This window comes from Myripristis murdjan, chromosome 16 (genome assembly GCF_902150065.1).
Source record: "Myripristis murdjan chromosome 16, fMyrMur1.1, whole genome shotgun sequence".
Taxonomy (NCBI): Eukaryota; Metazoa; Chordata; class Actinopteri; order Holocentriformes; family Holocentridae; genus Myripristis; species Myripristis murdjan.
This window is the reverse complement of record NC_043995.1, coordinates 10,487,138-10,512,478: the sequence shown is the minus strand read 5'-3', so window position 1 is coordinate 10,512,478 and position 25,341 is coordinate 10,487,138. Positions and strand designations below refer to the sequence as shown.

Genomic DNA, 25,341 nt, shown 5'->3' with positions numbered 1-25,341 from the left:
GGCTAGACAGTGGCAGGTGCATGCGCATGTGTGTCTGTGGGTGGGTGTGCATGCACCCATGCACCCTCACCCGCCTCAGGCCTAATGAAGTACGATATATACATATATATATGCGCGTGTGTATGCGCACAGACTTGTATTGTGCACATTATTATTACTCCTCCCTCAGCCTAATGAAATGTGTGTGTGTGTGTTCTCATTATCCCTCTCTCAGCCTAATGAAATGTGTGTCTCTGTACGTGTGCGCGTACATGCATGTGTGTGTTCTCATTACCCTTCTCTCAGCCTAATGAAGTATGTGTGTGTCTGCATGTGCGTGTGTGTGTTAAATTGAACTGCGGCTGTGCTCTGCTGTGTTCAGGCTGTTCCATTAAATGATAAAGTTTACTGATGACTCCAGTGGGATCATTATTTACCTGGCTCTCTGTTCATTCTATAGCAGCCACCTCGCTCTTTATAAATGACCTGCTACATATGGAGACAGAGGTCATTTTGCACCAAAGGGTTAGGGACAAATCACTTAGTATTCAGCCGGTGCATCGTGACGCATGTTCACACATTTGGATGTTTATCCAACTTTGCACGGGAGGTAAAGCTTGATACAACAAAACACAACTAAACAAAGATAGGCTAATTGTATAAATTTTCTTTTTCATTTTTTTTCTTTTTCTCTGTTGTTCTCAAACCTCCAAAATGGATTTCCTTTCCTGGATTTTCTTACCCTCTGTCTCTCCCCTCACACTTACCCCTTCATCCACAGAACAGTCTCAGCTGTGCTGGCCGATAATGTGGTAATTCTACTGATACAGTTGTCCTTGTTTTCAAGCTTGGTAACTTTTAGTAATGGCTAATTAATTATTTTTAACCTGGGCTTTAGTTACCTAGTTTTTGGCAGCGGGATTGTGTTTAAGATTGTATCACTTGCTTCACTGTAGAGCATTGTGTAGCCTCAGTTTGAACAGTTGAACCAAAAGTGATTAACACATGTCCATTCAACACAGTAATAATACTCACTGCAGTGAAACACATCCTCAAATACCTGTGACCAAACAGCTGTCACAATTCAGTCGTACATACAAAACATAGTAACATCGTAGTGCATAATATATTCTGTTTGTTGGCTTATTGTCCTTACTTGTCCATCTATTCAAGATTAAATGAAATTCATAATCATATACGGAATCATAACACTGGCCAAAGTTGCACAGAACAGAAGTTGTGAAGAAGTTGTAAAACCAGCCTGAAACTCGACAGAAACAGTGATTTTGCACATATCTTGGTAAATAGCAATAATGCATCATGAACATTTTAATCATAACATTTTCAGCTGTATTGCCCAGCACTAGTCAGTCCAGGTGTGCAGAAAGAGACGTGATTTGTTTCCGTACCTTTCAGATCACACACACACACAGTGATGAAACAGAACTGACACTTTGATTCCCATTTCCCAACAGACACCTCACATATTCCTATTACACAACAGATGGCTTGGGAGGGGGGTGCTGAAAGATAAATAAAGATGGGGGGTGGGGTAAAGAGAAACCAAGGAGTACGGGAGAGGGAGAAAGATGATGATCTCAATTCAGGGATACTATCATCTAATAGCACTGCCTGCTTGTGCCTGTGCATATGTGTGGATTTCACAAGAATTTCCATACACCACTTTTTTTTTTTTTTTTTTTTTTTTAAGACAGTGAGAGAAAGCTCGAATATGAAGAAAGAATCGGTGAGGGTGAGGGAGAGACAGACAGCCAGAGAGGTTGAGCTTTCTGACATTTTGACAGCTCTTATTGGGCCTTCTGCAGCCATCACCTCTCTCATTCTGTCTCTCACGCAATCATCTATTTGTCACCCCTGTACTCTGCTCCACCATATTCCAATTAGCTTTAACCTCTCTTGCCGCCACCTCCTTAGCCTAGCCAGCCATCACCTCTCTCACGTGCCCCGCATCTTCACTCTTGACTCAGGTGATGATATTAGAGGAAACGAGAAGATCCACCTCCTTCTGTTTCAGCTTATAGACAGTATACAGCATAGGACTGGGCGACAGACAAAATCAGTATCACATTGTCATAACTAAATATCGCAGTACTGATTGTGATGATATTGTGGGGATGACCATTTGAGCTTTCATAATATGTTTACACACAAGTCATTTTTTTATATATATATACAGTCAGTATATATCAGCAATGTAGATAAGATGACCAAGCGGACAGAGGCAAATAACAGAACTGCTAATGAATTTAACATTCTAGTGACGTTAGAAAATTGCCTCCCTTTCCTGTAATGCAGGCTTTTCAACCAGGAAAAGACAACTCATATGCCATATCACAGTATTACAATATCCAAAATCCAAGACACTATCTAATCTTGGATCACAATATTGATATAATATCAATATATTCCCCAGCCCTAATACAAAGTTGCAGTTTTAAGTTCATGGTATCAGCCAGGAAATTTTATAAACTCTCTGTACAAGTCCAGGAATTCTAGGCAATTCTCCAAATGGGTCACTTTTCAGGGATGTGTCAGAATGTATTCCCCAACTTTTCCCAATTTCCCACATATTCCTTTCATTAGATGCTGGTTTTCCACTGTTTTGCCACAACTACTGTAGCTGTAGTGGAGCGACTCTTTGTCCTTGTAGAACTTTTCTTACCTGAATAAAACATTAACAAGTCAGGAAGGAATACAATTATTAGGCCATGGAAGTACTCCCACTGAGGTTATGCAAAGTCATGGAAAAGTCATGAAACCCAATGTATGGAAGCCATCACTTGGCTGCATGAATGCTCCCTATCTCTACCTGAATTCCAACTAGTTGGCCTACTGGCCAATCACCTGGCACCTCTTCGGCTAACTCTGACAGTCACCTTCTCCACTGGGTGAGGGGAGTGAGTGATAACGAGGCCGACCTCTTTTCCTCTCTCTCTGGCTGTAAATCTCCCTGCTACATGACAGCACTGCTACCTCCAGCTGACGCCGCTAAATCAAACACTTAAGTGTTTGAGTGATTACTCGCACTCCTCACAAGTGTCCTTATTTTTTCCCCCCTTTCGTTGGGTCCTTCTGTCTCTTTTAAGGATTGAACCATTGTCTCATGGTTAGATACAGTGTCATGCATCAGATGTCAGAAATAAAATGCAGACATTGAATTATATAAAAAAGAAAGATATAATGCAGTGGTAAGGTGAACTTAAAATCCCTAGGGGTTTAAAGCATCTCACAGCACTAAAATATGAAACAAATCAAGCAAAAATCAAGATGACAATTCTAGACAGCTGACTTGGATAAAAGACTGTAAATAACAGCTGTTTAACAAACTATTGATTTTTTTTTCTTACATTGCATTTGAAGTAGCAAGCAAGTAGTGATATGAGAGTTAGGCCTGTGACTTATGATATGTGTGTGTGTGTGTGTGTGCTCTTGAGGTTTTGATCACATCTTCAAAAGAGGTTTGACTTCAGTGAATTGCTGCAGAGTAAGATATGGATGACCTTTGAGACTGTACTGCTGTGCACACGTCGGAGAAGGGATTTGATGTGGTAAATGAGTCGGTATGATGGCAGGTGGGATTCTTATTGAGAATATTTCTTACCCCCTTAAAGATCAAGTTCTTTTTGCAAGACATCAGATGCATACAAAGGGGTTTCAGATTTTAAAACAACTCTATTTTTCAAGTAAGTATTGTATTGGAAGTCTGACCTCTTAATACTTTATGGCCACCTGACACACTGACAGCATTTTGAGGAAACGTACAGATGTAGCATTTATAACTAGCACTTTCTGCTATTGCAGTAGCATAAGACTGCTCTTGCTTCATCCCCAAAGGGAATTGTTTCGGGGAGGAAAAAAAAAAAGTTTTGCTGTTTTTATAGTGCACATGGGTTACAGGGTCTGGTAACTAGTTCTTGGAGAGACATCAGAATTTTGCCTTACAATAATCTTATTTGTATCTATTCATTATGGCTGCACAAATTAAGTATAAATGCAATAATGGAGGTTTCTACAATACCTTCCACTGTCATTTAGCAATCCTAGGTTGACTGGTTTAGGATAAAACGAACTCTACATTGGTCCTGTTTGATCCTGTAATTTACCAATTACAGGATCAAATTTGATCCTACTTCATTTCAAGTTCTTTAAATTGCTAAACAAGGTGGCCCTGATTCTTTGCGAATATGTTTTTGCATTGTCTATGGTAGTGAATGCAACAAAAAAAGGAATATTTGTACTCATATTACGAAACATGGCCCTTTCGAATGCCGTTGTTATTGGACGTTCTTCTCCTTGTTCTTTGCTTGTCTATTTCCGGTGAAGCGTACTACGAGTTCTTGCTCTCGTCAAGAATCATCCTGAGTGTGATCATGACCGGTGATTGATGAAAAAGACGATCCAATTTGCAAAAATCCTATTTCATGTGGTTTTTGGCTGCCCAGACTTCTCAAAGTCAATCTCAATACAATATTGATAAATGTGGTTATGCCTGAAAACAGATTTGGGCTCGCAGTCTGAACACGGCTTTGGACTGCATTGAGAATGTCTTGACATCAGCAGTGTGAACCCCAACGCTGGTCCTCACATAGGCCTTGAAATATGTTTGACTTCATTGTAATTATCACACAGTAAGTTGCAGTTCCCTCATCTTCTCTCATCCAAACTTTCATCCCCAAAGAACATGTCTTCTCTCTCAGCCCACCTGCTGCTGCACACACACACACACACACACACACAGTGAGAACGTCAGATCACACGTGTTAGGAGTCGAGTTTCCTCAAGACAGCAGCTTTCCAAACTTTCACTTTTCACAACAAAACTCCCCTCAGCAGTTATTTTTCCCATCTCCCTCTCTCTCCCTCTACTCGTCTCTCTCCGTGTCTCTCTCCCTTCACTCTGTCCAACTCCTACGCTACAGCGGCCCCACTGTGCCACACATTACCATTTCAGAGGGCACACACACAACACACACGCTCCAGCACAGATGGGTAGCGTGGTCTCTTTCCGACAGATGAATGGGTAAATATTTACCTTCCCAGATTGTCTCTCTTCCTCTCTCATCCTTCCATCCCTCCACTCATCACCTTCCTCTCTACACCTCCATGCAACACTACTGTTTTTTTTTTCCTTGCCATTGTTCTTCGGGGTTCTTGTGTCCCACTGGTCTTGCCTTCATCTTATCACGTGGGCCGCTCGCATGCATCTGTTGTGCAAACACGCACGCATGCACATACTGTGAATATATGATGAAGTGCATGGTTGTGTGTATACACAAATGCACACACACACCTGCACCTGTGAGGACCTCAACAAACAGAGAGTTGATAATAATTGTGCAGAAGACAATGGTGGTTTTATGATGCTTAATTCAGCCCATTGAGGCAGATGGAGGGCTGACTGTGTGCTTATCTGGAGTTTTAATTAAAAGGCTTTAGTCCCCAGTGAGCAGGTTCTCCCTGTGTAAATGCTAACTCTGGCTGGTAGCACTTTGCTGCCTTCAGGGATACGGCCCGCCTGCCTCCATGGAATACATAGAGGACTGATAGGAACAAAGAACACACACAAGCACACACCCATTAACCTATCCTGTCACCACCTTCAATTCGGGGGCACCAGGGTTTGAGAAGCATCAGCCATTTATTTAAGGAATTGACGCAGCTTCCATTGAGGAGCTTGTTCTTAGCTCCACCAATCATGTTTACCCACTTGGTTTTAAACTAGTAGATGGATTAATTGAGAAAGTTAGCCATACAGCTCAAAGTACAAATCAGATCCACATGTTAGTGCTTATTAATTGACTAATTCGTCCTTTTGGCAGTTTAGGATTTGTACTAGTTTGTGTCTATTACATATATATTACATATTCACATGCACACTAAATGCAAATTCACCCAGCAGATGTTACAGAACTTACAGTTCCATAAGTAAGGGGTCAGTTTGACAAGACGGGCATTTAGTCACACTATTGACTGTCTGTCTACCTGAGCAGTCCGTGTGCACCACAGAACATCTTGATTTTCATTTTAGCACCCATATTAACAGATAGGAGCAGCCACACAGCCTGCGTGAACAGTGTGTCTCAGGCGTGTTTTGAACCTCCTGAGTGGAGCCTATTTTCTGTGTTTGAGGCGTACGGTTCTCGTCCAAAATAGAGAAAATTACCCGCTGATGACAACTCACCAGTAATATTACATAACTGACATCTTTCTCCGTAATTTTAAAATCTTTATCTGTAGAATGTGTCACACACATGAAGAAAATGTGCTTTTTAAAAACTATTTTAGCAATTGTATAGAGAAAGTGGAGGCTACACTTCGATTCTGCAACACTATGCTTCACTTTCTGTCAATGAACCAAACCTTGTAGCTATTCAGAAGCCATGTCCAAATGTGGTCAAGGATGCTGAACACAACAGTGTTGGTCCTGTGTTGCTATGACCTTCCGTTCCGGAGAAATCAAAAATGACATTGTCCATTGTGAAGGCAAACTCAGTGTAAACAGATAGGGCTGGTAGTATTAGTGGCCGACACCACACACATGTGAGCCACAGCAGTTCAGTGAGGCAGCCGTCACGCACAGGTGAATGTATCCAGTATGGCCCAGGTGTAAGACTAGTAAACAATCTTTCACACTTCCTCCTTCTCCATCTTAATACAGATCTGAATATCTGTTCATATTACTGTGCACTTAAACAACTCATTCATATCATCTGAGTCACTGGCAAACAAGGGATTAAGTATAGGTCTAATAGCCATGCATTTAGGAAACAGCTTTTGGAGCCAACCATACATGTCCTCTCCTGGAGGTGAGCGTTGTGGAAAACTGAGTTATAATCTTCATATGAGTGCTTTCTTGCACAAGCCTTGAAAAATGATTGAAGCCTGGTTTCCTCCAAATCTTTCCCGGTATCACACTAATTTGTGTAATGGGGCACCTTAATTAAAGGTAAAATTGCAAACTTTGAAAGGCCCTAACTCCTACACCTTAAATCTAATTGGCACAGAACTTGCTCCTCAAATCCAGCAATCCCCATGCTGATTTGCCTAATGGAAGCACTTTAATTAAAGGTCAAAATTGTGACTAGAGGTAATATCTCAGACACCACCAGTCTAGTTTTGATGGAACGTGGAGATACAGTATGATGCATTCAGGGGCTGGGATGTGGCATTTTAAGTATACTCTGATTGGCCTGATAAAAATACTGTTGTTAAGGTAAAAATTTCTAACTGTGAATGGCTGACCAATTTTGATGAAACTTGGGTGTATAATATGTCTTGTTAGAGATTCGCCAAAGGGGCGCCTGCATTTTTCGCCGCGGATGGCATGTTTACTTCTGTTTTTTTTATTTTTTATTTTTTTTTATTTTGAGCAAGAGAGTAAGAGAGGGAGAGACACCCAAATGATGCAAGTTCATTTTCGGTTTTAACAAGCACACACATACACAGATGCACACCAATGAGTTGATATGTTGATATTCTGGACATGAGCCAAGGCTTCTGACAACACAGATTTTATCTTTTTTGTCTTCTTTCCTCTCTTTCTGTCTTTATTCATTTTCCATTCATCCTTGCAGATAGAGGGAGGCATTGAATAGCTGGACAGGGAAGATGCCTGAGTGTTTGTTTTTTTTTTTCCCTTTTTTTTATCCCAGATATAATTCCTCACTCTTCCCCAGTATCTCTCTTTTTTGCCTTTCTTTTATCCATTATCTATGCAGCATCTTCCCATCTGTCCATTCCCACTCTCAGCATTCCTCCTCCTCTCTTTTCTTCTGGTTCTGCTCTCTGCATCAGGCAGCCGTAACACCACAATAGAATGATTGTTTTTCTTCTTTTTTTATTCCCTAATCAATACTCCCACTGATATCATTCTACAGTCAATACTAATCGTTGTTGCTCCTCTCCAGGCCTGACTTTCCAGATAAAGTCTTATTGGATAGATCTGATTTTTCTCCCTGTCTCTCTATCACCCTTCCACACAGCAGACAGACACCTCTTGCTCTCTCAGTCAGTTTTTTCGAGTTAGTCTGCTTTCAGTTTCCTGAGTTTATCAGTTGAATAATACATTTTCTGTCAACATAAGTGCATCTATCAAGACATATCTGGTGTTATTTTTTTCTACCCAAAAACAATTGAAGATATTTGAATGACAGCCCAGCCAGTCAGCAGTACACAAACAGATTTAACTGTGCAATTTCTTCAACAGTATTGTGGAGTCCAGTTAGATCTCTGCTTTCTGTACAGATAGGCACACCTACCTAAGCTATGGCAAGCAATTTACAGTCACAGTCACTGGTGGCAGACCTATTGCCCAGACTTCCGTTTTGTCAAGAAGTAGCTGCACATGAAGGGGGAAGTGATGCCAGGAACAGGCCAAAACAAAATAACAACAGGCGTGAAGCATCTGCCACAGCTAGACTCAGCTCAGTATCAGATATATGCTAAATTTGGAGATGCAGATGCTGCATAGCAAGCAGTAGGTAGATTTTTAGAGCGACTTCCACATTATAAATTAGTCATGTGTTTGCAGATACATTTATAAAACTGTTGCGCTTATTGGAAAGTATGAAGAAAGGCTAAAATGTTGCCAAGTGTTAGTAAAACAATGTCCAGCACTTTGTGACATCAGTTTATTTGTGTTAAGACATAGAGTATAAACCTTTTTTTGGAAAAAAAAAAAAAAAAAAAAGGAGGAAAAGTTTTCCAGTTTTTGGATTTTAAAGAGAACTCCTGTACTTCCTGAGTTGGTTTAATTGAAAGCATGTTGACCCCAAAGTTAATCTTGGTGCCTCCTTGATTTCTCTTCGTCTCTGATTCTGTCTTTCTCTCTCTCTCTATTGCATCTCTGCCTCTTCCGCTCTGTCTCACACACTCTCAGTTTTTCAAAGGTGAACAATAAGATACATCTCTCCTCTCGTTCTCCTCTCATTTTAACAAGGAGAGCATCAGTGTGGCTCTTGTTCATTAGTAGCACACATCACACCACTGTCACCTTTAGATCTGGGAGAGACAGAGGTGTCAAAATGACTGTGTGTGTGCGCACGTGTGTGTTCCATTTCTTCCCTCACCCTACACCTTAGGAAAATCCACAAAAGCCAATTCACACCACTGTCTCTGTCTTTGCCCTGTCTCTCCAGATGCTGTCATCATGTGTTACAGTATGTTGCACCTCTTCCACCCTGAAGCATTTTTTTTCCTCCAGATAATGAGCCTATTTGATTTATTTAACAAATGACAGAAGTTCCGCCATGCCCGTAATATCTCCCATTCATTTTAGTCCAGTGGTGAAAATTTATTTTTGTTTTGGTTAGATCTGTTTAGGTGATTTGATGCATCTGCTGGAGGAAGCAGGGTCCTGAATTAGTCTTTCTGTATTTTTTTTTTTTTATTATTATTTATTTTGTTTCCCCATCAGTGGTGTAAATTTTCTCACTGCTGCTGTAATTATGGTGAAAAAATGCTGGCTATATCCACTATATATCATTTTCCTTCCCACCAAAGGACCATAGCAAATTATATATACAAGCCCGTAGGAGATTAAATGGGCATTTATCTATTTAGGCCAGAAAAGTGTACTTGTTTATCTACACTGCTAATTTTATTTACCTTCCCTCCCACTGTTAGTGGTAAATTAGCTCAGGGGAGTATATTATGGGCTGTTTTTCCCCCTTTTCAAAGTAATATCAAGTAATACTAAATAATAAAAAAAATCATACTGTCGAATTCCTTTTTATCCTCTTAGGAGAAGAGTATGTTTTTGCTCTATTAGATCCTAGGGGCACAGCCCAGTTTCTCAAATATGGCTACCGAACTGAAGCTCCAAGTCCTAGAAAAAGAAGGTCCCCTCCTTGTGACCCCAACGTGGGCACACACCCACACAACGGTGAACTATGACCCCAAAAAATGATCTGTGTATTCCCTTTTCAAGCTGTCTAACTTGATTAGCTGCTGTTGGAAGCCCAGAGGCTGCAAATAATTGTGTTTCCATCAAATAAAGTAAAGGATTATAAACATATGTATATTTTTTGTTTAATCTTGCAATACCCAGAAGGGTTAGAACCACTGCTTGAGGAGATCCAGATTTCAATTAAAAAAAGAGAGAGAATTATTCATTTATTTATTCATTTACCCATTTCATGGAATTTTTTTTTACTCTCCCACGAGGTAGTTTTCAGGCAGATCTGAGAGGTCAAGGATGCCTGTGCCTGCAGGCCATTGGTTAATATTAATGACCGCCAGCCAATTGGAGCCCATCAATAGGTCAGAGGTTATCATGGACGAGCAGAAGCAGGAAGTTAATGTGATTAAAGATGCATCATGTTGTCGATTGGAGTGAAAATGTCTTCCTTTTAATCTTTTATTTTAATCTTTGCTGAACAGTGTTTCTTTATGTCTGGCTGTTTCTGGGATTGTCAGTAGGACATGAAATATCCCTCCTATTCTTACCTTTATTCCATCTTCATCTTCTTTGAGCTAGCTGAAAATTGTGTCCCTTTTGCTACCACAGTTACGGCCTACAGTAAGTCAGATAATCTAAAATGAGGGAGGAAAGGAGGAAATGGAGTAAAGCTATACTGTAGAAAAAAGAGAAAATCATGGAAGGCCTGAAAAGAAAGAATCAAAGAAACAAAAAAAGGAATGATTAAGACGCAAGCAAGATTAATAAGATAACCCAGACGCTGACAGCTTTCTTTTACCTGGTGTACAAAGATGTTAAGGCACTGTGTCTCTCATGCACTGAACTGTATTGGAAGGCTGCAGTGTCCTTCCTGTTCCTTTGCATCTAGAGCTTTGATAGAATGCCTCTAATCAATGGTTTGGCTCGCTTCAATTGAGAATGATTTTCCATGATTTCCATATTGAGTACCATTTCCAGCCTGGCTTCAGTAAAAAATAAAAAAGACCACTTAAGCAAATGACAGCATCCTTTAGCCATAGGGAATGGGAAGGCCATGTTGTCACCAACAATTTGACCTCTGCTGCTCAGCATCATGTCCTTTTCCTGCAGGATCCTCATAATTTTACGTCATGGTCATTGATAGTTAGCGTATCCCACGAAGATCATGGTAAATACCTCCTGGATCAAGTCTAATTACTGAAACTGTGCTGACATATAAACTGTGCATATTTAAATGGGAATGTTTACCGGTTATTCTTGACATACACCATTTTCTGCCAGTCAACAACTTAGCCTTGCAGTTGTGTCATAAATCCATGCATCAATACTAACAGAATACATGGAGCCAATCGATGCACCTCTGCCCATTGGCTGCAATTAATCCAATGAGCCAGCGGGTCAATAATCAATGACTAACGATTGGCAGCTGAGGTTGCTAATCAGGTTGTGATTGGCTGAATGACTCTGCAGGGACAGACCTGGCATGATGCGTTGGCCATTTGGATACTGGGAGGCTTGCCTTAGCATTTGAAATGCAGATACCAAGAGTCCACTGACACTGATCAATCATTAATGTGAGAAAATAAGTTTGGTACAAGGTCGGATAATGGGTTTAGAATAATTTACTTCTAGTAAAATGGTCTCAGTGTGCAAGCAAATTGTCATTTATTGTATTATTATTTGTGAGGTTGGCTGCTTTTTTTTTATTATTATGTTTCATAATATGCTTTTGATTATTAGATGACTAAAATGTGAGACAGAACTGTATTGTTAATTTTCTTTGTCAGCTGTTTGACTGTTTTTTTGTTTTTTTTTTTCCTGTTTAGGTCTTTCTTGAAAAACAGATTTTGATTTCAATGAGACTGCCACATTGAATAATGAATGGACAAAATTCAAAATATTTTACAAGGAGAAAGCTATGCAAAAATGTAATTATATACTGAAGTGAACATAGTGTAATGGTACAAAACCAAATGTCTTTGAGTAGCTTCACATCTGTTTTCTCTGCATGGTATGAACATCTTGTTTCTAAATTTATTTTTGCCTTTTGTTTCTGTGTGAATGACTGTGCACATTATACTGTACCAGGTGGCTGTTAAAGGAAATCAGTCATTGTGGCTCTTTTTGTGTGTTTACTGCTACCGAACATTGTTTTTATTTGAAATTCCTTTTAAAAACCAAGAATATTGACTGAACATGCTCTTTTTTTCCAGCCCTGCTTTACATTCAGTGCTGCACCCTCTGGTCAGCCTGCCTGTGAATGTAAATAATGATAATGAGCAGCTATGACTGGGCAAACAAACTTCATGATGTATGCCCTCTCTCTCTCTCTGTGTGTGTCTCTGTTCTCAGGGTCCCAGGTATTACCATCGCCACAGATATTATCTGTGGTTTCCCCGGTGAGACTGATGAAGATTTCCAGGAGACGGTCGAACTGGTGAGATTGTACCGCTTCCCCAGTCTCTTTATCAACCAGTTCTACCCGCGACCTGGCACGCCCGCCGCCAAGATGGAGCAAGTACCAGCACATGTGGTGAGAGAGAGACTCTTTTAATGCGCGTCATCTGTTTAACCACTGAAAACTAAAACTAAATTCCTTGTATCTCCTAAAAAAAAGCACCTATGAAGATTCTTTTATTTTTTGTATTTGTTTACTGTGCAGACTCATGTTACATACTGTAAAGTAAGGAATCTAAATAAATAATTAAATAAATAAATAGAAGCATATTTACAGTAGAGGTTAAGTACAAGTTCAAAAGTTATTGATTCCTAAATAAAGGGAATTTAAGTCATGTTTCAGAAGGTTATTTATATTATCTGAATATAAACTACAGTAAGTTTTTACCCCCATAGTTTTTTTAGGTTTCTTTCCTGTCATGACAGTAAAGAATGTTTGACTTGAGCTGAATTGAACTGAGAGCCAGTGTGTGAAAGAGGCAGTCTGTCCGTATTAGAGAAGCTGTGTGGTGTGTGTGAGAAAAAGAGAAAGAGAGAGAGCTGTACAGAGAGAGTTTTGGCCAGAAATGACTCTCCTTGGGTTCGACAGGCCTCTGAAACCACAGCAGAAGTCCATGATATTAAAACTGTCCACTGAGATCGGTGCAAATGATTTTAGGCAAGTTAGCAAACAAGCCGGTGAAAACTGACCTGCTGTGCACACGCGGACACACTCCAGTTCCCCACCTGTCTTTAAAGTCAGCCCAAATATTTGAAGTCATGATTCAGAAGGAGCACACTTGGACTGTTGCACTGACTTCTTTTTATCAGCACTGTGTATGTGTGTGTTTGTGTGCATGTAATTGTGTTGTATGTCAGTTGTGTTTTATTATGAAGAGTACATATAGCTGTACTGTAAGTAAAGTCACCCGCTCTTACAGGGCGCATTGTGTTTGTGTGAGTGTGTGTGCACGCACGTGCATCTCTATCGAGGAAACGCAGCCCGACCCCCTGTCATCTGGAAATGTAAAAACTCGTTCCAGTTCTGTCACGACTTCTATGTGAATTTTAATATTGCTAATCCTGAAAGCTGTCACAAGCCTGTGTTTATGTGCATGTGCGTCTTTGTGCATGTGTGTATGTGTGTGTGTCTCACTGTCCCTATCATCCTCTTTAAACACAGGCGTGTTACAGGGAATGGAAAACATGTCCAGACAGACTCGCACACATGCATGCACACAGTGTTAATGCGGATGACTTTGGACCTGTCTGTGTATTACTCTTTATATAACAGCACAGCTCCTGACACACCAACAGTATACACACACATGCACGCACACACTCATGCTCACACACTGGAAAAACTGCCAAATGAAACTATTAGTGGCTAATGAAGCCTAAACTATTAGCAGAGGTGATTTTGTGTGTGTATGTCTGTGTGCGTGTGTGTATGTCTTTGTCTGCGTGTGTGTGTGTGTGTGTGTGTAAGAGAGAGAAAGAGAGATTGAACCTGTCAGCACCATCAGCCCTTGATGACCTTTTGCCTCATAGGCTTCTTATGTACAACATTATGTATAATAGCCCCAAATGTAAAAGTTAACAATTAACAGTGATTTACTGTTCGATCTCACTCCTAATCATACCTTGGTGGGCAAACTGTCCCAAAACTGATCATTTAAAGCTGCTATTGTAGCATTTTAGTTGATTTTGAGACATTAGTGTAGTTGCCGTAAGCATACCAGACCATCGCTGAGAAGCTGGAAATTTTCTGGATTATTCTACAGAATGAAACAGGAAGAGGGTGCTGTTCTTCCAGGGCAAATAGAGGGAGACACTTCAGAGTTTTGCACAGCACCAGATGGTGGAATGAGTGACATAGAACGACAACAGAAAAATCACTTGAAACGTGTTTATTCTCTTCACATCACAATGCAGTTTCCAGTGATATATTTTAGGGACGTGAACATGTAGAACATGTTGATTGAACCTGTGCTTAGTCTGTCTCCTCTTGGGAGGTTTTTGCAAGAAACAACCGCCAACTACTTTTCATGTCGGATTTTTTAAAAGACATTTATGGTTACAATATCATGTTACATGGTTAAACATTTAGACAATCACATCCCTGATAAATTAACGTTTAATATGACTGTGTAGCACTTTGTTTGCCTTATGTTATGTTTGATTGAGGATTGGAACACAACTGTGTGCACATTTGATTAAATAAAAGCAAATCGTCAGTCTATTAAGCAGTAAAATTTTGCCATATTTGCTCATTACATTGACTGGATCTAAACCTAGAATCGTATGTGCCCAGCACACTCACACCTGAAACTTTCTCTCTGTCTTAGACACCCTCTCTTTTCATGAGTTTGACCTTCCATACTGTACTATCTACACACACCCCTTCTCTCATTTGCTCGCTCTGTCTCTCCCTCTCTCTCTCTTTACTATCAAAGTGTTGATATGTCTCTTTCAAGTGGAGCTTCTTCATAAGTCATTCTCTTTCTCCCTCCCTCCCTCCCTCCCTCCCTCCCTCCTTCCTCCCTTCATCCTCTGAGGAGAAACTGAGTGTGTCTTACAGGGATCAATCCCTAGACAACCACCTTCTGCTTCTCTTCCTCTTATCTTTTTCCCTCTCCTTTCTTTCCCCTCCATCTGTCTCATCCGACTTTCATTGTCAGTGGTTGGATGTCGGCGCGCATCAATTCTGCGCTTCTTTCCACAGGCAGCTCTTTGATTGTCAGATTGTGGCATATTGTTGGCGTCCTGCGGTAAGCCTTGTATCGCCAAATCTGCCTTTAAAGAAAATAATAATTTATTACGTTTGACTGTTATATTGCCTATCCAACGTCCAGCAACTGTTTCATGACTGTGGGACCAAGCCAAGCCATTGATAATTCATTGCAAAGTGTAAAAACAGCACAGGAGGCAAGGGAAAAATGACCAGCTTTTTTCTTTAGCTGAGCCAATGTCTAAAGTGATGTATTTTATTGTTGGATTGCTACCTTGGAACACAGCAGGCTGATCGGCAGGGGTCCGACATTTTTTATTTGTGAGTGGTTGTAAAAGCACTCATAAACTCATTGAATGGAAAAAAAATATGCACTACTACCCATAATAACACTAATACTAATAATGAAGTACTATAAACTAAAAACTCCAGACTTCTGAATGAACGATTAATTTGAGATAATAGCATGTCTAAAAAGGTGTGTTTTTAAGAACTCATTTAAAAGAAGAACCCTCACCTGGCTGTAGCCTATCACCTTTAGTCTCTACTTCGGAACCACTAAACGGGCGCTGCCTGAGGAATGCACGCTGTGCTCTGTCAGAAATAAAGTCATTGATCAATAATCAATGAATGAATCAGTCATATTCTTTAAAAGTGATTAGTTAAATGTTGAAATTTATTTTAAAACACACAGGCAACCAATACAAAGATATTAAAATTGGGTTGAGGCAATTTCTCATTCTGGACCTGCTAAGGAGTCGGGCTGCAGCTTTTTGCACCGAAGTCTAGACATATCCTGTTGGCTCAAACCGTTATATAATAAATTGCAGTAGTGAAGACAAGATGTGATTCATGCATGAATTGTTTCCAAGTTCTTCAAAGATACAGCTTAAGAAACACGACTACACAACTGATGTAACTTATTCACCAAATTTAGCCATCAAAGGTAACACCTGAATTTTTGCAACTTGATGTGATATTAGATGGCAGTCTATTGTGTATTGTAAGTGCTACATTAGAGGTGTTCAGGATAATGAGAGCGACTTTGCCGCACCTAACTCCCCCTGATGACACTGACACCTTGCATTCGCAGCTACATTATTTGTTGGTGGCCTTTGTGTTTGAACTAAACGTGAGTGTTTGCGTGTGAGAGAGAATAGACGAGAGAAAGACAGAGAGAGAGAGAGAGAGCATCCTCTGTTTGGGTCTTTAACCAGTACACCTGCTCTGGTGGTTAAAGCTGCGCACAACATCACATCATCAGTCAACCTGCACCTGTTCATACACACACACACGTACACATACGTACACACATGCACACGGCGAGCAGTGGCAGCTAGGCGACGTCTAGGCCATGTAGGGTCAGTCATTAATAAAGTGCACCAGATGGTTTGTCTGGAACACAACTGTGTTGAATAGCCACAGGAGGGACGGATGGAGGGATGGATGGAGGGGGAAGCGGAGGCAGGAGGAGGGATGGAGAGAGAGAGAAAGAGAGAGCAGGGATCAGAATAGCCACCAAAGACAGGGTGTTAGACGGATGGAAGAGGAAGTGAGGGGGACAGGACTGGCTCTGGGTTATCACAAGCGGGGTGAGGCACAGAGAACAAGAAGAGGTCAGCAGCAGCATAACAGCGGCTGCCTCACACTGTCAACCAGTTAATGGGACCAGTGGGTTGTATTGGGAATAACTTTTTTTTTTATTTATGCCGGCAGAAGAAAAATCTGATATTTAAAAAACATTTCTCTCCTGTCCTTAGCATCGAGTGGCTGAGTTACATTCAGAGCTGTTGTGAAGCCCTTTTAATTAAAATGAGTGGATTTTTCCCAGGAAGGATCTGCCAAACACCAAGCGTGACAGTTGCAAGCGTGCACATGTGAAAGTTTTCATGAGCATTTTGAAATGAACCCCAAAATCCTCATGAAATACCAGTTCATGCACCGAGACTTTCAATGCACAGTAAAATAACTTGCATTTGTTGTTTCAGTGCAAGTATTAACACCTGGTTGCATAAGCATCGAGCAGGCTGTGTAAGTGGTACACACAAAAATTAAATTAAAAGAAATTACAGTTTAAACTGCTTGACGGCACATTAGGAATGGTGATGTTTTAAACTGCAGTGTCAGGTTTTCACTTTGACACTCATCAAATCTCTGTTGTTATTCTGAGTGTAATTTTGATTGTCGTGTGCAATACAAACCATATGTCAGGCACGCAGACACCATTTGCAATATGTTTTTTTTTTTGTCCCTTTGATTACCTGGTAGAATAGATTGAGCTAAGACTGAGTATCTCAACAGGAGGGTGGGAGGAAAGGCGACAATTGGAGAGAAGGACAGTAAACAACAAAAGCACAGCAGTGAGAGATTGAGGGAAGAAAGGAGGAAGAAAAAATGTAGTGAAAAAATATCTGAAATAACTATCTCTGTATCTTGTATTCAATTTCTCTTCGTTGCAGCCTTTCTTACATTCTTTTTTAAACTGTTTTTTCTTTTCTTTTACTTTTTATTTTTTCTTTGTAGTCATTGAAAATGAGGGCAACCTCAATGATTCCTTCCGAGTTTGAATGACTGAATGAATGAATGAATGAATGAATGAATGCGCACTCTGTGTTTGCAGGAGTGATTCTTGCACTCTTTGCTCCTTGTATGTAGATGATCGAGGAATTGATGCTGTTGCACTCACTTTAATTCACTCAGGATAAAAGCAGCTAAAATCAAGAAACTAAGAAAAGGTTGAAAGATTAAAAGATCACATGTTACTTTTAATTTATTTGTATTATGTTTTATTACATCAAGCGATTCTGTTACTTTTTCGGGTTTTTCTTTTTTCTTCTTCTTTTTAAATACCAGGGCAATAGCGTAAATTTGAATGGAACGATGTGTGTGTGTGTGTGTGTGATGCAGAGAAAACACACTGAGAGCTGGAGAGGGTCCAGCTGCTGTGCTGTTCAGGTGTTTTACACTATGTGTAGGTCTAACTTATTACCTCCATCTGCAATCTAACCAGTGATGAATGAGACAACGCAGGACGGAGGGAAGGGAGAGGCGGACGAAGGGGAAGAGGAGACCACAGGGATGGAGGGATGGAGGGAGAGTACGGAGCATGTTGAGAATAAAAGGATGTGAATGCTATTAGCTTGGATCTCCATAATCATCCCCAGGTGACTAGAACTTAGCCTTGATAAATGGACTTGGTGAGTGGAGGTTGGATAGGTGTGTGTGTGTGTGTGTGTGTGTGTGTGTTGGGCTGTCTGTCGGTGTGTAAGAGAGAGTGAGAGAGAGAGTTGAGAATGAACAGCTGCAAGAGAGAGAGAGAGAGAGGGAGAGAGAAAATGATTAAGAAAGAGAGCAAGCAAGCGAGAGGGAGAGAGACGGAGAGAGGGAAAGAGATTAACTGTTCTAGTGGGACAGTGTTTTTAATTTCCCTAGGTTGTAATTGGTTAAGAACTCCATTACCCACGAGGCACCAGTGCGGCAGCTGTCAGAGTAAAACAGCTGGCCAGCCACTAGTAGCATCCTGGCTTCAATATCATTTATCTACGCCTAGACACACACACACACACACACACACAGACACAAACACATGCATGCATCGCACACATACACACATATCAGGGGAGATAATAGCAGTTGACTGGAGGTAGTCTAACAAAGTATTAAGGTTGAGTTAATGGTTAAGTTGCAGTCTGGGGCCAGGTAGGCCTGCTCTGTGATTAATGACACAGCTCACTGAAAGTCAGTAGAATGGGATGACACATTCTGTTTTAATGATCACACCTTTCCCTGCCATATTCAAATAGAATTGTTTTCTGCTTTTCTTTTTTTTCCATTGTGTCTTATTCTCCTCTCATTCATTCAAAAAGAATGTGTGCTCATAATACAGTGTATCAAAAAAATGAAAGCAATGCATGGATGTATTTGGTGATTTTAAGGTCAGGGATCAGCTTTGTTGAATGAGAATGAGAAATAGGGTCAGCGGGAGCAGCATGAAGACAAAGAAGTGAGCAGAAATGCAATCAAATGAAAAATATGAACAAAATGTTTCTTGCTATAAAGGGGGGATTGACAGGTTAACAGCTGACATATGCGGATACATATTTATGAGAGCATAAATGCAAAATTGCATCGTCTGTTTATATTGTTACATTCGCAGAGCATTTCTCTTCAGAGTTTAGAATTGATTCTAGAAATACATATTGCTGAATTTATCCCACATTATTTGGCTCTTAATCTGTATATATTTGTGCGTAATCAAGGCATGTGTCTTTTTTTTTTTTTTTTTTTTTTTTTGTATTCTTGTGTAACTGCATGAGAATTTAACTGTATCTAAAATAGCATCAAGTTACACAGGCAATACAAAGATGGCAGTGGTAGCCTCTAACAGCCTCTAATTCAAAAGCCAAAAGGAGGTAGGATGAACCCCACCAAAATAAAGTCACTTGACATCTTAATTGACATGTAGAATTCAGAAACTCTAAATTTAAACATAAATGCAGCCATACCCAAATTCACAGTCTTATGAAGTTTTGAATACAGCTAAATAAATTGTTTCAATTTTCAGTTCAGTTGAAGAATTGAAACCATTGTAGCTGATGTGCTGTTTTATCCAGTGTGACATCAGCAGTCATTAACCACCTTTTGTGTACATTAGCAAACAGACCAGAAATGATACTTCATTACTGATATTTAGCCAGGGTTGTGTCATTAGAGCATTAATGCATAATCAATACTCATTCCGAATCACTTGACTGAAACATTAGTATTCAAAGCAACCGGAGATTCCCATAGTTTGTTTTGTTGAAAGTACCATTGCAAGTTAAACTCAGTGTGTTATTGTGTGATGATGTGTACCTGTGGACCGGCAGCAAGATAAACGAGCAGCAGTCTCCCATCAAGCAAGCATTACTGGTGACCAAGACTTTTTCTTCATCTATTGTGTTGATTTAAAGGTGTCAGAGAGGGCTGTCCACTGCTTAATGAGGATACTGCAGGGTCAGATTACAACCACGATGAAGTCTTCACTGCTCAAAATCATCATGCTCAAAATTGTAAAGGTCTTTTTTCGCATTTGGAATAATAGACAGATTTTTGTGGCCTCATTTGAAAGCAAATCCTTTCACCATGATGGCAAAACTAACAGTTGATAGAGGCGTTTTGGCTCTTTTACAGCTACACTGTCTTTCAAGTAAATGAAAAGAAACAACAGCAGTTGTGCGAGAAGCATGGACTTCAGAAATCAGAGCCTTGTGCTTTCATCTCTAACATATGCCTCGTATTTGCCTGTCTTTGTCTATTGATTTGTAGCTACACTTGAGTTGTAGGAAATCTGTGCTTCAAGGCGTTTCTTTAGACAAACAGTAAATGATTTGTTCTCAGCACACAAACAGAGAGTGTACTTTTTCCTTCTCTTCACTCCTCTGCTTTAGATTGCTTTAGTTTTACCTTTAGTGTGAGTTGTACGGAGTGTGTGTGTGTGTGTGTGTGTGTGTGTGTGTGTGTGTGTGTGTGTGTGTGTGTGTGTGTGTGTGTGTGTGTGTGTGTGTGTGTGTGTGTGTGTGTGTGTGTGTGTGTGTGTGTGTGTGTGTGTGTGTGTGTGTGTGTGCGCTCTTTATGTATCCCTCAGGGATGTTTCAGTGTTAGCAGTGGCATAGGTTGCTGAGTTCCTCTGTATTGATTCCAGGCCTTACAGTGTTGGCTGTTATGGAGAGCTGATTGTCACGATGGATTCTTCTGATGGAGTTTGATTGTATTTGAGGAGCCATTTTGAGATAGTATTCTCATTGTAAACAGGGCTGTTCACTATATTGATATTATATCATTACTGTGACGTGAAACAAGGTATTATCTTGGATTTTGAATATAATAGTATCGAAATATGGCAAAAGTGTTGTGTCTCCTGGTTTTAATGGGTGCATTAAAGTAAAGGGATGCATTTTTTTGTGTCTCTTGTGTGTGAGTATGTTAGGAATAATCACCCCTAACATTATTGTAACAATACTGATATCATGATATTTGAATTTGTTCATATTGTCCAGCTCTAATTGTAAGACATGTCAGCTATGTCAAGCAGCATTTTAGTTAAAACCTGTAAGAGCATTGCACCCCTCCCTTACTGTCAGCTCTCGGTTCGGGGACACATGAGTGCTGCTGGCTGCTGTGTGTTAACAATGGGGAAGCCCCACTTAACAGACTGCTCAGTGGGTTTGACACTAGTCCGCACATGGATGGAACATGTTTTGTCTAGTGACCTCTGCAAAGGACGCAGTTGTCTCACACTCACTCACACACACACTCACACACACACACACACACACACACACACACACACACACACATAGATGTACACACTCACACACACACACCACAGGGAATCACCACTGTGTCCACTGTCTTCTCAGGGCTTAAGTGAGTGTTTACACCCCACACACACACACACTGATACAAGCACACACAGCTTATGCCTGGGGTTTTGTGGAGTGATACAGCACATACACACACACACACACACACACACACACACACACACACGCCACAGTGCCGTTGGTAGGGGGTCTATAGCGCTAACATCTGTCTGTCATTAGAGATAGACACAAGGGTACAGAATGGGGAGCCAGAGGCTGTTACAGGCTAGGGCAAGATCACTGTTACCTTGCCCCACAACACACACTGGAATGCACACACACACACACACACACACACACACACAAACACACGGATATCGCTTATGTAGTACCACATGTCATGGGCATCACACATAAAATACTTTGACCAAAATGCACACATCGTCATACATCGCTAAAGTCCAAGGTGGCTGTATTGCATTAGGAGTGGACATATACAAACACACACTCACACTCACACACACACACACACTCACAAACTCTTGTTCACAAACAACCTTACTGGTTTACTATGATCCCAGGGGACGGTGTGTGGGGAGTCGAAGTCTCACAGCACTGATTGGCTAACTTAGAGAGTTAGAGTGTGTGGCTGGAACACACACACACACACACACACACACACACACGCACACACACACACGTATACACCTTTTACCAGCTTAAAGTGTACAGCTGAGGCTACAAGAAAGCTTTTAATTGCTAGTAGTAGCTTGAAGTTGATATGTTTGTTCATTTTCATGGTGCTTTCAGATTTTGTTTTCGTGCCAGTTCTTTTAGCAAAATATTTTTAAGTCACAGTTTTCTAAGACATGCTTAGTTTTTGTTTAGCTGTAGTCAGCCAAATCACTAGTTGTTTTCATCTGCTTCTTGTCAAATCAATATTCATCAGTTTTTACGTGCCCCTTCCTTTGTGAAGACCATTTGGGCACTTAGCTTACAGAAACTTTCCAAACTGCCTCTCTTTACTTTCAGACACAATGCGCTGTGAGTGAGAGGGATGGGAAGGAGCAATGAGAGATAATGAGAAGAGGAGAATATATACTGAGACTGTCATTTTATGTACAAAAAACACATTCAAAATGCTTTCAAACATTGCTTTTTTTTTTCAAAGTGTCATTAAGTTTCTTCTTTTTTTTTTGCTTAAGCTGTTTTGTTGTTTTGTTTGCTTTTGTTTTATTTTGCTGTGTTTTTTTTTTTTTTCTCGATAGGCTTTTGCAACCTAAACTGTGTGATTTTTTTTTTCCCTTTGAAGTTATTTTTAGTCAGGTTTGAGTTTTGTCAGAATTAACACTGGTGTGGCCGCCTGTTTCTGCAATCTTTTTTGAGTATTTTTGTGTGTATGAATGTATACATGTAGTTTTGTCTGTGTGTGTGTGTGTGTGTGTGTGTGTGTGTGTGTGTGTGTTGCAGCGGCGGCATGTGTTTCTATGTATACAATGGCTGGTGTGTGTGTTTTGGACTGGTTATGCATGCGGGTTTATACATCTAGTAGTGTCACATCCCGGTAGACGCAGCATCCGTCTCTGGCGGCAACAACAGATGGACATCATGGTAACAACCATCGTTCATCATCACCTCGGTGACAGGTCCACACACACACACACAAACACACACACTCACATACATTCATACACTCATTCCATGCCTCTGTATTTCTGGGTTGTCACCACCTCAACCTCGACAGCATGCTAGATTAACTTCTGTGGTTGATGGACCACACACACACACACACACTTATATACATACATGCACGCTTTGTACACACTGATGGGGCGCTTTGTTTTGACAATGTAACTGAATGGAGGCGGGGAGAAAACAACAGATGCACTGACAGAGAGCCAAAAATTATTAAAATGTCTAAAATACAAACTTAAAATATGAACATAGGTACATTCAGTGTTATCCAGTTTGTTTTTACTTCACTTGATGAACATAATTCCTAAACTTATAGTCCATTTTCTTATAATACTCATTTATAGTTTCAGAAACTTGTGTTAGTTATGTTCTGGTATTCACAAACAACTGGACCTTTGGTACAAACAGAATGTGCTCAGTGTGCATTGTAAGAATGACTTCTTCTTGGTCGGTGCCATCAATCAGTCCAGCAGATTTTCTGTGAAATCCAACCTGGCACATACAGTCAAATGCAGTGTAGAGGCCACCAATCTTCACCCCTGCCAAGGAGGTGAAACCTCCTGCAGGGGGTTATGTGATCGCCCCTGTCCATCCAGCTGTCTGTCCGTCTGTCAGCGCAATAACACACAAACTACTGGACAAATTTGAACAAAATTTGGAGGAAAGGTTGGGCCAGCAAAGAAGTGATTAACTTCCTGGGCTAAGGGGTGCCCCATTGGCTCACCTGGTAGAGCGTGTGCCATGTATCAAGGCTGAGTCCTTACTGCGGCTGCGTGGGTTTGAGTCCCACCCAGGCTCTTTTGCTGCATGTCATCCCTTCTCTCTTCCCTGCCGTTTCTCTCTAATGCCACAATCAAATTAAGCAGAACTGCCAAAACAAACCCCTTGCCTGTCTTTGTCTGTTGTCTATATTCTAAACACTTTTTGGACCAGCTGGCCTCAAGAGGGCGTGGCAGTGGACAGGGCTTAGTACATGGAGGGCCGTGGTTTCCAACTGCATCCAGATAACATCACAAAACCTGGGTGGAGGGTTGACCAACTTTTCCTGGCCGAAAGGGGCGTGTCCTGTGACAACAGCAGTGCCGAAAGGGAGCGGGGCTTACAAACGGGGATAACGGGTTAACGAGTACCTGCTTGTCTTGGTAATGGCCCTGTTTGTTTATGTTGATTACACTTTACATGGAAACAATTTATTAATGTTAGAATTCTGCATGTAGCTCCTAGAGCCTCTATGCTCTTTTTCAGCCTCATCTCACTTCACATTAGCCCAGTCCCACGCATGCTTTTCCTGGAACCTGCCAAGTACAGACCTCTCATCAGCTCCATTGGAGCGAATGAGGATACGGTTCCTTGCTCAAGAGCACCTAGGCAACAGTTGTTTAGGGATGATGAGAGCATTCCCTTTCCCCTGACCAGCTGTTCCCAGCTAGTCTAGGGACTCAAACCAACAACCCTTCACTCACATGTATGCTTGCCTAACCTCTGGGCAAAGGATGGTACAAATGGCTCTTGGTGAAAAGCAGAGAACTCTGGGAGAGCCCATAATGAGCTGACCTACTGTAGGTTTGTCCTCTGTTCAGAAAACACAAGGCTTATGCCAAGAGACTGGAGGTGGATCTCTTTCTTTCAACACATTATCTCTCTCCTTCTCTCTTTGTCTGTCTTGTTTTCACCTACCTCTCTTTTCCTTTCTGTTTCCATCTTTGTGTCTAATTTATTTTGTGTTTGTGTGTATTTTGTGTGGCATTTTTCACACCTTGTCCCTTTTTTCATATGTTGTTGGTGTGTGCACTATCGAACCAGTCAGATTCAGCTGGGAGCTCATTGAGGGTTCAGGAATCCTTACTTGCAGTTACATCTATCTTGTGGTCACACACACACACGCACACACACACTCACTGTAGAGCACCCCAGAATGGAGAGGGTGATGAAGGGATGGCAGGAGGAGAGAGAAAAGTGTTGAGGAGCGATGATGAGAGGATTGCTCTTACCCAAGGTGCTCCAGGCATAGAGAGAGAGGGAGAGAGAGAGAGAGAGAGAAAGTAGTGTGAGCAGGAAAGGATAATGAGAGGAGGGCGAGACTGACAATGGGAAGGACAGTAAGAGAGAGAGAGAGAAGGAGAGAGATTGAGCAAATAGCTGAGAAAGGAAAGGAGATGAGATGATGAGGACGGGTTTGAAGACCCGAAAAGGGAGGGTGAGGTGGAGCACTGAGGGATGGGTGAAAAGACACAGAAA

General features: G+C 40.9%; 1 protein-coding gene across 1 annotated transcript in view; it reads left to right on the top strand.

Moving 5' to 3' along the window:
• The window catches only part of cdkal1 (CDK5 regulatory subunit associated protein 1-like 1), a 318,909-nt gene that overhangs the window by 217,830 nt on the left and 75,738 nt on the right, over nt 1-25,341 (top strand). The window contains exon 11 of the mRNA XM_030072443.1: nt 12,250-12,430. Within this exon, the coding sequence (XP_029928303.1) occupies nt 12,250-12,430 (181 nt within the window). The remainder of the gene's footprint in view (nt 1-12,249; nt 12,431-25,341) is intronic.